This window comes from Lissotriton vulgaris, unplaced genomic scaffold, assembly GCF_964263255.1.
Source record: "Lissotriton vulgaris unplaced genomic scaffold, aLisVul1.2 SCAFFOLD_3357, whole genome shotgun sequence".
Classification (NCBI taxonomy): domain Eukaryota; kingdom Metazoa; phylum Chordata; class Amphibia; order Caudata; family Salamandridae; genus Lissotriton; species Lissotriton vulgaris.
Genome location: NW_028242230.1, coordinates 198,470 through 211,276, shown reverse-complemented (window position 1 = coordinate 211,276; position 12,807 = coordinate 198,470). Strand labels below are relative to the sequence as shown.

At 47.4% G+C, this 12,807-nt stretch overlaps 1 protein-coding gene across 1 annotated transcript in view; it reads left to right on the top strand.

Moving 5' to 3' along the window:
• Positions 1 to 11,216: 11,216 nt before the first annotated feature.
• The window catches only part of LOC147669017 (uncharacterized), a 65,957-nt gene continuing 64,366 nt past the window's right edge, over positions 11,217 to 12,807 (top strand). The window contains exon 1 of the mRNA XM_086948281.1: positions 11,217 to 11,286. Coding sequence (XP_086804407.1) covers positions 11,229 to 11,286 — 58 coding nt within the window. The 5' untranslated portion in view covers positions 11,217 to 11,228. The remainder of the gene's footprint in view (positions 11,287 to 12,807) is intronic.

Sequence of the window (12,807 nt, the reverse complement as noted above, 5' to 3'; positions counted from 1 at the left end):
ATAGTGTAGGGAAATTATGCCTCGAGTGGCTACAGAAATCCACACTGGCTGAAATTAGGCAACACTTGACTTTACTTAAAGACGGTGCTGACTTGCGTGATTTCTTAATGGGACCACGCAAACAGCGTCAAAAAGTTTCACAGTGGCCAGTATATACGCTGCATACAACGAAGCATGGAAAATAATGCAAATTGAGACAGCAGAAAAAATACGAGAAATTGATCATATAAATTTGGAAAAATCACTTTCTGTTGTGGACAATGGGTTAACGACTCTGTCCTCCAGAATATATTCACTGGACAGCATTGTATCATCTGCCTTTGATATAATAGAAAAAGACTTGCTAATGTTACAACATGGTCAGTCTCAGTTACGTTCTATTGTACAGCTTGGATGGACGCTGCAAAATCTGCGTTCAGGCCACGTACCATGGCGTTTAATCAACACAACGTCATTATTCGGTATCTTTAACCTTACTGATAAACAAATCAGTTTGGCACAAAAAGGAGCAGACTATATAATTCTGAGCATTGAAAAACTCAAGAGATTATGATTGACAATGTCAGAGAGACCTGTAATTGAATGGATAATACATGGAACGATTACAATTCCAATAACAACTTTCCAGTTTAAATTCTGTCAAGAGTATATACCAGCAGGCCAGTATGAAAGGTTGGGCAAAGAATACATCAAATCAACCTGGGATTTACCTTATACACACAGATGTTTTAGTGAAGGAGACATTGAGGTATTTCTTAGTGGTAAAAATTGTGAAAAATCACTAGGCGGTACACTTATGTGTCAAGGCATTAATTTGCATGGAGCCTGTGAAGGGTCTTCAAACAACCTTTCATGTCACCTGCATGGCACGCCTGCGAAACAGATAGAGCCATTTTTTAGACCACTTTCTAACGGTAGTTACATTTTAATAAGTGACCACAGCTGTTGTGGCATGCTGCCAGGAAAAGCCTATCTGACTACTGTAATTTCCAGGGCCATTTGCTGTATGCAAGTATTGTATCCACACAGCAAACCAGATATGGGGGCTGCGTTATGGCCTCAGTTGAATATCTCTTCTATTCGAATTGATACTTTAAGCAAAATGAAGTCTATTCTTCTAGAAACAACTGTGCCTCTCACGTCATCAAAAGAAACATATGATCTGCAAGTTGCAAGGACAACAGCAGAGATTCATACCCTTTTATCAACAAATTGCCCCATACATTTCGTAGAAGTGTTGAGCCAAATCTTAAACATGTCTGATACCAGTGGCATCGCACATGTATTTAAGACAATTTTTTCGGGACTGTTAACACCCTTTGAAACAGTTCTGGGCATCTTCCCGAATTTTGTTCATTCTGTCTTTGGCGGCCTACCCTTAATCTTGGGACTCGTGGCAGGAATTTTATTTTTGCTTCTTCTGCACCGATATGGCAAGCCAATCCACAGGCAAGACTCTAGCAACGATGGAAGAAATTATCCTAGCAATACGATACCGAGACCGTATCACTAAGGTCCTCGGATTGGCCCGGCTAATAGATCTGAGTACAACCTGGTTTCTTTCATTCAGACCGATCTGGCAAGACTGCATCATACCTGTGCTTCGATGTCTGCTATGCGGAGAAGAATGCATGTTGGACATCTGTCTTACACTACAATCAGCAGTACCAATGGATATCGATACTTTGCTAGGACCTGTAACGACTCATGCATCGTGTTGTCCCCAGCGGCTATCGATTCTGATGACGGCATTCGTTGAGACTTCACCACTACGAGTATGTGGCAGTGAAGTACGAGATGAGAGCAGCATCACCCAGGTACAATCTTCAGTGAGCATTTCTGATCCTGACATCGATGATAGCAATCATTCTCACGACTGCTTTGTTGCAGCATTTTCGAACTTGGTCGAACTTTCACCTGAAGCTGTAGACCACTTTTTTGCGAGTCTGTCTGAAATGATGTTCTCCCCTGAACAGAAATAATAATTTTCAAGCAACAAGCACACAGCGTTCCCTGAACTCTGAATTCGGCCTTTAATGTTTGATAAACAAAACTACAGAAAATATTTGGAACTCTTCCCCTGAAAGCGAAATTATTTTTGCCCATATTTTTCAAAATATTTCCCCCTTTTTTTTTTTGGCACATGATACTCTGCTTAAAGTAGAACTATTCTTAGAGAACAGAGCTTCTATTTTAGGACACTAGAGACAATATGTTACCTCAGCCTCTAGCAGATATACAACAATTTGTATAAATATGTGATGAAATGGTCTCGACCTTCTTTTCTGTATTCAGAGCCATTTCATGTGTAATTTTCGCAATTCGTTCAGATGATATATATATGCATTTTTCTGAATGATAACACTGCTTGAAAAGCGTACAGTACAAATACTCATTTCCGTGTATTTACCGCATACCATTTCAAATGCTAAATATGTATTTTGGGGTGGGTCGGAAAAAACACATGCACCTTTGAATGTTTAATATTGCTTAGTTTTATTAATGATGGACATCAATTCGTGGAGTGGGTGCCGTGTTCTTATCTAGGACCCTAATTCGATATTCCCGATTTATGCCCTTGTGAGGTTATAATCAATAATGTCCTGACAAAGGCATAAGAATCAGATTCATATTCAGTAATAGCCCATGCAATCCAAAGCACAGCATGGCTACTCCCATCGACTCCTAGAAAGTACAACGAGTTCTCTAAACAAACCAAACCTCCAGCAACCTGGGAAATCCCCATGACTATTGTTTTGATTTGTCATCGAACTCCGGTGAGCACTGTAAGAACGGCCAGTTCTTAGTGACATCTTTATTGACGTCTTAATGTCCAACCTTACGTCAAACCCGGCACCTTTCAGGTATAAAATACCAACAGTTGCCTTAAGCAAACTCACGGTGGTTTGGAGCAGAGCGGCCGTCTACTTGCCCGAGAGCCCCTCCTGTTTGACGCACTGAGAGAGACGCTGTCTTTTCTCCAGCCGAGAAATCCAGCTCCGGTGTTTCCAGCGTACCCTTGCGGGTTGCTGGGATATCTAGTCCTGAGGAAAGAGATACCAGACCTCCCACATTCTATTACCAAGGTACGGAGCTGACTAAACCCTTAAGAGAATTCTTGATGCATATTCTTGGCAAAACATCTTAATCAACTTAATTTAACACTGCTACTTACTTGTCCCTTCCCACGTATTAGGCTTAGGTCAGGTACACCGGGGTAGGCTTAGTTAGAAGCACCAGTTAAGCCTTTTTACAAATGTATATATGTATGTATATATTTTAACCATTTTAAAGTATCATATGGCTAAGAAACCGTATCAATTCTTTTACAGTATTATTTTATAATACTCCTTTTACTGTACGCACTTTACTTTACTTTAAGTATTGCAATCGTGGCAATTCATTTCTCTTGCATGAGAAAGAAGACTGTTCAATAAATACCACCTTTTTATTGAAAACGCCTGTCTCTCTATTTCTCTGCACTCTGGTGAAACTAAGTATGCACCGCTGACTGAGTGAAATAGCTGTCTATTGTTTTCACACGACTCTAGAGATATACTCTTATTCTGAGGGAACAAAGTTGTCATGTTTATGGTTGTCGAAGCTAATCCCTTCTTGTCTATCCAGGGAGGTTAAACTCCTCTTCGTTTATTCGAGAAAGTTTCTAGTGACCTCTGAGCTAGCTGGCAACCCTTAAGTCTAATATAGTCAGTAGAGACCTAGATGACCTCAGTCCTACGTCTACACTGCTGGTTATATTATTCCAATGCGCAGAGCCTATTGGGAATATAGGAACTACACTACAATATCATGATTGATGTCGTTTAGCATGTCATGATGAGTAATATAATATGTGGGGTCATAAGTGGTGCATGCTGGGGGCACGAGGTATAGTTAGCTCTGTGAACTATAACTGGTGAACCTCAGTGTTTTGTTTTAAAACATAGTTTTTATGTTTACAAGCCCTAACTAGAACGTCCCTTCAACCTTTGATTTTTTTCAGTGACTATATACGTACACACATACATGCGCACATGCTCTTTACAACTGCTGTTTGCAGGTGGCCCCTCCAGTTTGTGCCCCCCTGAATGTCACTTCTAGAGAAGACATGTCTCCCATGCTTAGCCTTGTTTGGTTTTGACAATGACTACTGATGAAATATAACTTCTCTTCCAGGGGATCCTCATCAATAGTCATAAGCATTAGAATATTCCCGCCTACGTGCGGGACCCCGGAAACACTATATTATATGTGCCCCACATATAAATACACATATATATATAAACAATATATATATAAAAAAAAAACAAGCAATAGCAGCCAAATCACATTAGAGCTGAAATATGCTGTGAAGAAATTTCTACCATACATGAATAATAAGCATTAGAAACAGGAGAAAACAACACCAAGTTTGTTTAGGAATTGTTTTAATGCTCAGAAAGCAGTAGAAATTCACAGAACTCACTGGAAGCATAGGAAGCTCCCAGGCTGCATTGCAAACACACAGTCTAACCAGACTGAAAAGCTAACCTGTAGCTAAATAACAAAAAACTGACACTGTGCCTTTAAGGCACTCATGACCCCCTGAATCCCATCATGCCTCAGGAGTGGCAGTTAGGCAGTTGTTCTTTCCGGCTCCTTCAGTGAAGGACCCTGGTTTACACAGCTCCACTAATTTTCTGATTTTCTACAGAAAAATTGCTTCTTTTTTCTAGTTTTTTGCTCTTACTTCGACGTCTACCACCTTGTCAAGTAAGATACTGCCTTTTTTGAGCAGTTTTTGAGGGCATTTTACTTCGAAAATGCCATCTCTTTTTGATAAATGTCCCTCTTGCAACAGCAAGAAGGCCAAGACAGACAGCCACGAGGTCTGTATTGTTTGCCTGCCTGATGACCATGATCCTGAAACCTGTCCACATTGTGAGCACCTATCAGGCAGGACTCTCAAGGACAGGGAGAGAATTCGGATTTATGGCCTGGCCCACAGAGCTTCAAGAGGGAGATCTCCAGTGAAGAAGGGCTCCAAGAAGGCCCATTCGTCTTCAAAGAAGAAATCTTCACGTCCTTCTACCTCAGCGTCGGGCTCGGCGCTGAGAACAGAGCCACAGGAAGGATTTTCCTCTGGGAAGCGGCCGTCGACGGCGGGCTCGCCGTCGAGAGGGAGGCCAGGTACGTCATCAAAGGCGGCGTCTTCGAAATCGCCTCCGCCGTCGTCAACCGGGCGGCGATCGGCGTCGAGGAAGGCTACTCCGCCGCCGTCAACCGGGCGACGGTCGGCGTCGAGATCCGTTACCCCTCCGCCGTCGTCAACCAGGCGACGATCGGCGTCGAGGGAAGTCACCTCGCCGTCGTCATCCAGGCGACGATCGGCGTCAAGAAAGGTGACTCCTCCGCCGTCGACGGGTGCTCGTCGATCGGCGTCGAGGACGCGGTCCCCGTCGGTGCGGCAGCGGCGTTCGGCGTCGAGGGTGCCCAATACCCCTCCGCCGTCGTCACACACGCATCCGGCGTCGAGGCATGGCTCTACATCGGCGACTGACCATCGCCGTTCGGCGTCGAGGCAGATGGCTCCGTCGACGACAGGCCATTCGACGTCAAGAGAGAAGCCTTCATCGGCGACAGGGCAGCGACGTTCGGCGTCGAGGCGGAGGTCCCCGTCGACGACCAGACACCATCACTCGACGTCGAGGCAGAAGGCTCCGTCGGCGGTTGCACGTCAACGCTCGACGTCGAGAGACTATGAACTTTCACAAGGCCGTTCGGGGTCGAGGTTGTTTGATCCCCCGACCCCTCGGAAGCGGTCGGCGGCGAGAAGTGAGCGCTCGGCGTCGAGGCGCTCGGACATCATGGTGACAGAATCTGCTTCTCACCATTCTTCTCATCGGTCCTCGGGCTCCTCTACTGCACATTCCAGATCTAGAAGCCCGGTGCACAGGACTCCTGAACGTCGGCCAGACCCTTCTGCGGGACGCGTCAGGCTGTCGCCAAGATGGTACCGGTCCCTGGACCATTGGAGAGACGATGGGGCTACCAGGCGTATGCAGGAATATGCCAGCCCGCGCCACAGGTCAGCTCTCCAGGACCTGGTGGAGGAGATGGACAAACGTAGCCCTCCCAGGCGCTCAACGCCTGTGGATCGGCCCTCCAGAGCACCAAGGAGGTCCCGCTCGCCTACAAGGGAAGCCCGGCGGGATGATCGGGGAAGATCTAGATCGCCTGCAACAGACCCTAGACGGGATGGCCGGAAGGCCTCTGTCCCTCGGGGCAGATCTCCTGTGCGGTCGCCTGGAAGAGACCATCATCCAAGGGATCGGGTCAGGTCGCGCTCTCCTAGACGGGAGGAGCGTCCCAGGAAGTCGAGGGAGCGGGGACGCAGTTCTCACCATCGGCATAGACGTACCCCGTCTACCTCTTCCACTTCATCTACCAGGTCGTCGAAGAGGGACTACTCTCCGACTTTAACGGACAGTCCAACGTCCAGGTCCTCCCCTGTGGATGATATTGGCACGTACCTGGACGTTCTGCAGAGAGGTGCACTTAAACTAAACATTGAAATGTCCGTTCCTCAAGTCACGACGACGGTCATTTTTGAAACTTTACACAAAAAGGCCATCTCCAGACCTCTACTGCCACTGGTCCCAGGGATCTTGGATCCGGTCAAGGACGTTTTCCTGACCCCGGCTTCAATCAGAGCAGTGCCAGCACGCATTACGAAGAAGTACAAACCTGCGGCTTCTGACCCGGTGTTTGTGAGGTCTGACCCTCCGGCGGACTCGGTCATCGTGGCTGCGGCAAGAAAGACACATGCGGTTGCTGGTTCGTCTTCGGTCCCGCCAGATAAGGACAGCAAGACCCAAGACTCCTGGGGTAGGAAGGTCTGCAACTCTGCTGCTTCCACCCTTAAAGTCTCCAGTGCAGCTGCGCTCCTGGGTCGGTATGACAGGGCCTTATGGGACTCGATGGAGAGATTCAAAGCGAAGCTGCCGAAGGAGGATCAGCAGGACTTTGATGAAACTGTTACGGAGGGGTGTCTGGTGGCTAACCAGATGATCAGCACGGCCGCGGATGGGGCTGTGCTTTCGGCTCATTCCTATGCCCATGGAGTTTGTGCCAGAAGATCGGCCTGGTTGCGCCTTACAGGGCTGAAGCCGGATGCCCAGCATCGGATTCTGAACCTCCCTTTTTCGGGTTCTGCCCTCTTCGGGGAACACGCAGACGAGGAAATGACCCGAATGAAGACTGAGCTGGACACAGTGAAGGCGGTGGGCTTGGAGAAGAAGAAGGAGTTCAAGCGCCGCTTCAAGTCCAACAGGGCGAGAGGGGCCCAACAGAGGGTTCAAACCCCTCAGTGGTCGCAGAACAAAGTTCAGGGAAAACCCCAGTTTCACGGCAAGCCCAGCAGGGGCAGAGGAGGCCGCCAGCAGTCCTCCAACGCCCCGAGAGGAGGAAAGGCCTGAACAGTGGCTTCCTCTGACACCGTTGCCCACTCCGGTGGGAGGAAGTGCATCTCAACACCTGGAGGAGTGGGTCAGCATCACAAGAGATCAGTGGGTGCTGAATATACTGCGAAATGGTTACAGGATTCGTTTCCGTGCTCTTCCAAAGAGCATTCCTCCGAAATGCTCTTGCCCTCACCAACTGAGCTTGCTCCGTCGAGAGGTGGCGATCCTGCTACAAAAAAGAGCGATAGAAGAAGTTCCTCGCGCTCTGAAAGGCAAAGGAGTTTACTCCAGATATTTCCTTGTCCCCAAAAAAGATCAGGAGGACAAGTTCAGACCCATACTCGACCTACGACTCCTAAACAAGGTCATCGTCAGGGAAAAGTTCCGCATGTTGGCGCTTCACCAAATATGTCCGCATCTACAAGCCGGAGATTGGATGTGTTCGGTGGATCTTCAAGATGCGTACTTTCACATCCCGATTGCGCAGCAACATCGAAAGTACCTGAGGTTTGTCGTGGGGCACAAACACTACCAGTACAAGGTGTTACCCTTCGGTCTCAAGTCCGCACCACGAGTCTTCACCAAATGCATGGCGGTGGTGGCGGCTTTTCTCCACAAGAAGGGTCTCTTCGTTTACCCATATCTGGACGACTGGCTCCTGAAGGGTCCATCCCCGGTACGGGTGACACAAGATCTGCATCTGTGCTTGCATCAACTTCACAGACTCGGCCTCCATGTGAACCTGGAGAAGTCAGTCCTGCGGCCTACGCAATCCATCCACTACCTAGGCTCCGTTCTGGACACAAGCGTGGGAAGAGCGTTTCCTTCGGAGGAGAGACTTTCTTCCATGAACCTGAAGTGCGGGGTTCTGCTGGAGTCTCGTCCCCCGACAGCACGACAGGTGGCGTCTCTGCTGGGTTCCATGGCGTCCTGCATTTTTCTCATCCCACACGCCAGGCTGAGAATGCGTCCTCTGCAACAGGCCCTGGAGGATCAGTGGGACCAGGCAACAGGTCGTTGGGAGGACCATGTCCTTCTTTCCCAGGCGACGAAAGAGTCCGTCAGATGGTGGACTCGGAGACGCAATGTGATGGTGGGAGTACCGTTTCATCAACCCGTCCCATCCCTATCTATCGTGACAGATGCCTCCCTGCACGGCTGGGGAGCACACATGGGTCCGCTTCAGATTCAGGGCCGGTGGTCTGCCCAGGAGCAGACTTACCACATCAACATGCTGGAACTCAGAGCGGTATTCCTGGCTCTCAAAGCTTTCCTGCCAGCGATCACGTCCAACTCAGTCCTGGTTCAGACGGACAATACAACAACCATGTTCTATCTGAACAAGCAAGGAGGCACAAGGTCCCGCCCACTGTCTCGAGAGGCTCAAACAATATGGCATTGGCTCCTCGCTCGAGGTCTCACAGTGGTGGCGGTGCATCTTCCGGGCGAGTTGAACGTCACAGCAGACGCACTCAGCAGGCACTTCGAAGATCAGCCAGACTGGGTGCTAAACGACGAAGTAGTAGAAGAACTTTTTCGTTGCTGGGGGCGTCCATCCACAGACTTGTTCGCAGACGACGAAAACACCAAGTGCCAAGCCTTCGCGTCCAGGTTCCACAGACCAGGGATGCTAGGGAATGCTCTCCTGTTGGACTGGGCAGGGATGTTCGCGTACGCGTTTCCACCCCTGGCTCTGATCCCGAGAGTGGTGTCCAAGCTCCTCAGGACGAACATGGAGATGATCCTAATTGCTCCAGACTGGCCTCGGCAGTGGTGGTATCCGGACCTTCTTCATCTGTCTGTGTGTCCACACAAACGACTCCCTTGCAGACCGGACCTATTGAGCAAAATGAACGGGAGGATAATGCATCCCAACCTCCCATCATTGAACCTAGCAGCATGGCTCCTGAGGTCCTGCAGTACGGGCATTTGAACCTGCCGCCTGAATGTATGAGCATTTTGAAGGAGGCTAAGAGACCGTCCACGAGAGCATCCTATGCCTTCAAGTGGAAACGGTTTTTCTTGTGGTGTAGGGATCAGCAGTTGGATCCGATCAAGGGGCAGGAGGAAGTCATATTACCATACCTCCTTTCACTCGCAACAGCTGGTTTAAAGTACGCTTCCATTAGGGTGCATTTGTCAGCTATTGTGGCTTACAGGAAGTCGCCTGACCAGGTGTCTTTCTTTCAGGTTCCAGTGGTCAAGGATTTCCTCCAGGGATTGAAGAAGGTGTATCCCCCTGTGCGAAATCCTTCTCCTCCGTGGGAATTAAACCTAGTTCTGTCAAGGTTGATGTCTCCGCCTTTCGAGCCAATCCACAAAGCTTCCTTACAACATCTCTCTTGGAAGGCAGCTTTTTTGGTGGCAATTACTTCTGCACGCAGGGTCAGTGAGATACAGGCGCTCTGTGCAAAAGAACCTTATACGGTATTCCACCATAACAGAGTGGTTCTGAGGGCTCACCCTTCCTTCTTGCCTAAAGTCATATCTGATTTTCACATCAATCAGTCTATCTCCCTCCCTTCCTTTTTTCCAAATCCGGCGACCCCGGCTGAGCGGTCGCTTCACTCATTAGATCTTAAAAGAGTGCTGAAGTTTTATTTGGAAATGACTAAAGGGATTAGGAAAACAGACCAACTGTTTGTGAACTATGGTGCTATGAGAACTGGTTTTCCAGCGGCAAAGAGGTCCATCTCCAGGTGGATTGTTTCTTGCATCAAGCTGGCCTATCAACTGGCAGGAAAACCTTTGTTGATGTCTCCAAAAGCGCATTCCACTAGAGGGAAGGCGGCTACAGTGGCTTTCTTGCATGACGTTCCCATGTCGGAAATATGCAAGGCCGCGACCTGGAAATCAGTGCATACCTTTACGAGGCATTACTGCCTCGACTCTGATTCCAGGACTGACACTCAAGTAGGGCAAGCCTCCTTGAGGAATCTGTTTGGGTAGTCGTTTCTGTCTACTCATGCTTGTTGATGAGATTTCTGTCTTATCTTCCCTTTGCCCGCAGAGATGAGGAGAGGCTCGCTATTCTATTCTAATGCTTATGACTATTGATGAGGATCCCCTGGAAGAGAAGGATTAGTTACTTACCTGTAATCCTAGTTCTCTTCCAGGGGTATCCTCATCAAAGTCATAAGCAACCCTCCCGCCTCCCCGGGCAAAGGATTCTTGTTCATAAGGAGATATTGTTGACCTAAGTGTTATTGGGTTTGGTTTTCAGTCTCCGAAAAGAACAACTGCCTAACTGCCACTCCTGAGGCATGATGGGATTCAGGGGGTCATGAGTGCCTTAAAGGCACAGTGTCAGTTTTTTGTTATTTAGCTACAGGTTAGCTTTTCAGTCTGGTTAGACTGTGTGTTTGCAATGCAGCCTGGGAGCTTCCTATGCTTCCAGTGAGTTCTGTGAATTTCTACTGCTTTCTGAGCATTAAAACAATTCCTAAACAAACTTGGTGTTGTTTTCTCCTGTTTCTAATGCTTATTATTCATGTATGGTAGAAATTTCTTCACAGCATATTTCAGCTCTAATGTGATTTGGCTGCTATTGCTTGTTTTTTTTTTATATATATATTGTTTATATATATATGTGTATTTATATGTGGGGCACATATAATATAGTGTTTCCGGGGTCCCGCACGTAGGCGGGAATATTCTAATGCTTATGACTTTGATGAGGATACCCCTGGAAGAGAACTAGGATTACAGGTAAGTAACTAATCCTTTTCCTCACTGAGTTCCATCTTTCAGCAAGGTTTCTTTCTTTCTACAGATTACGTCATTGCCATGGAGGTCTTCATCTGTTTGCTTTTGCTGGGATCGTCCGCGGCGGGATTCTTTCAAGGTTAGAATTAGTCCTAGATTGCTTCATGTTTACGCAGCGATGTCTCCACACTAGGACCATCAGAGGCAGTCACCACATTAGGACCAGCAGAGGCGTCACCACACGGACCAGCAGAGGTGGTCACCACACTAGGGCCATCAGAGGCATCTGAACACAAACGGCTCAGACCACACCTTCCGCAGGTCAATGCTGTAATTGTGGTTTCAGCTCCATGTGTTAAGCGGTGCTCAGGTAGCGCAATCCTACCTGGGGCAGGGCAGTACATGGCAGGAGGGACAGTTCTGTCTCATGAGCTGGGCATGCACAGATGATTCAAGTGTAGGAAGGAAGAGAAAGTTTGGATAGGAGGGAAGATCTCCACCTTCATAAGATTATCGCCTCAGTGACTAGGACAACTTATAGATGGGAGACGAGGCATGCCCTGGTCTGTCCCATCTTGAGGCTTTGCATGTCACAGCTTGTGTTCACCTCCTGGTATGGTTAGTTTTCTGTCCATGTCGGCTGGTCCCTGGTGGTCACTGCCTTGGTGGTGGAGCAGAAGCTCTTCTTGAAGGCCAGCGTCCCGGGCGTGGGGTGGAGGGGGGTAGGTTGGTTTGGGTAAAGAAGAGATGGGAGAAGTGGTCGTTCACATTCTTGTGGGTTTGTCTTCTCCTCGATTGCAAGGGGTGGAGCCTATGGCGAACAAGGCATTTCAGCAGGTGATCTGTTCTTTCATATGGGCACGGTAGACGGGGTCCATTTTAGGCCTGGCATTAGCTAAAAAATGTTGATTTAGTAAAATTATATAAATCATATATTTGCTTGTAAGGGCATTCATCACAAGTAAAGCAAATTGTCCCTCAGGAAAGATTATACAATACTACCTAAACCAATAGTAGGTTTGAATATGTCTGTTTTCTATCAGCACCCACACTAACACTGTTCACAATGCACTGCACTAGTATAACAACACAAACTACAATTTACAATTAAAAACATTTGTTCTATTCAAATATTATAATTACAGTAAAAAAGTTTCTAACCAACAACAATTTAAAAAGAAATGGAAATCATTTCTACACCTATATTTCATACATATCATCAATATAAATAATACCAAGCTCCCCATAATACACAGGACACAAATCACAATACCAACTTAAACATAATCCGAATCCGCTAAAGGATTTTGTCCACCAAATTTGCTTTGACACGTTTCGATGGTTTCATCATTTTTCCATCTTTATCAAGACAGTGTTTTTCAGCAATTTCAAGGCACGTTGTTTTTATTTAGCCTGTTTCTGCAGGGCTCCCGACTTTCTTGTCCTTCAAAAATTCTGACTTGTCGACTTGTCCATTGATACAAAAAAGAAGGACAAACCCCGAGGTGAACCGCTGTCGAACAGAAGAATAACGTGGAACAGGAGGATTGTTTGCGCCTCGATCCCTGGGGAACTATTTAGTGTGGAATTTTTGAAGGACAAGAAAGTCGGGAGTCCTGCGGAAACAGGCTATATAAAAAAAAACAAGGTGCCTTGAAAT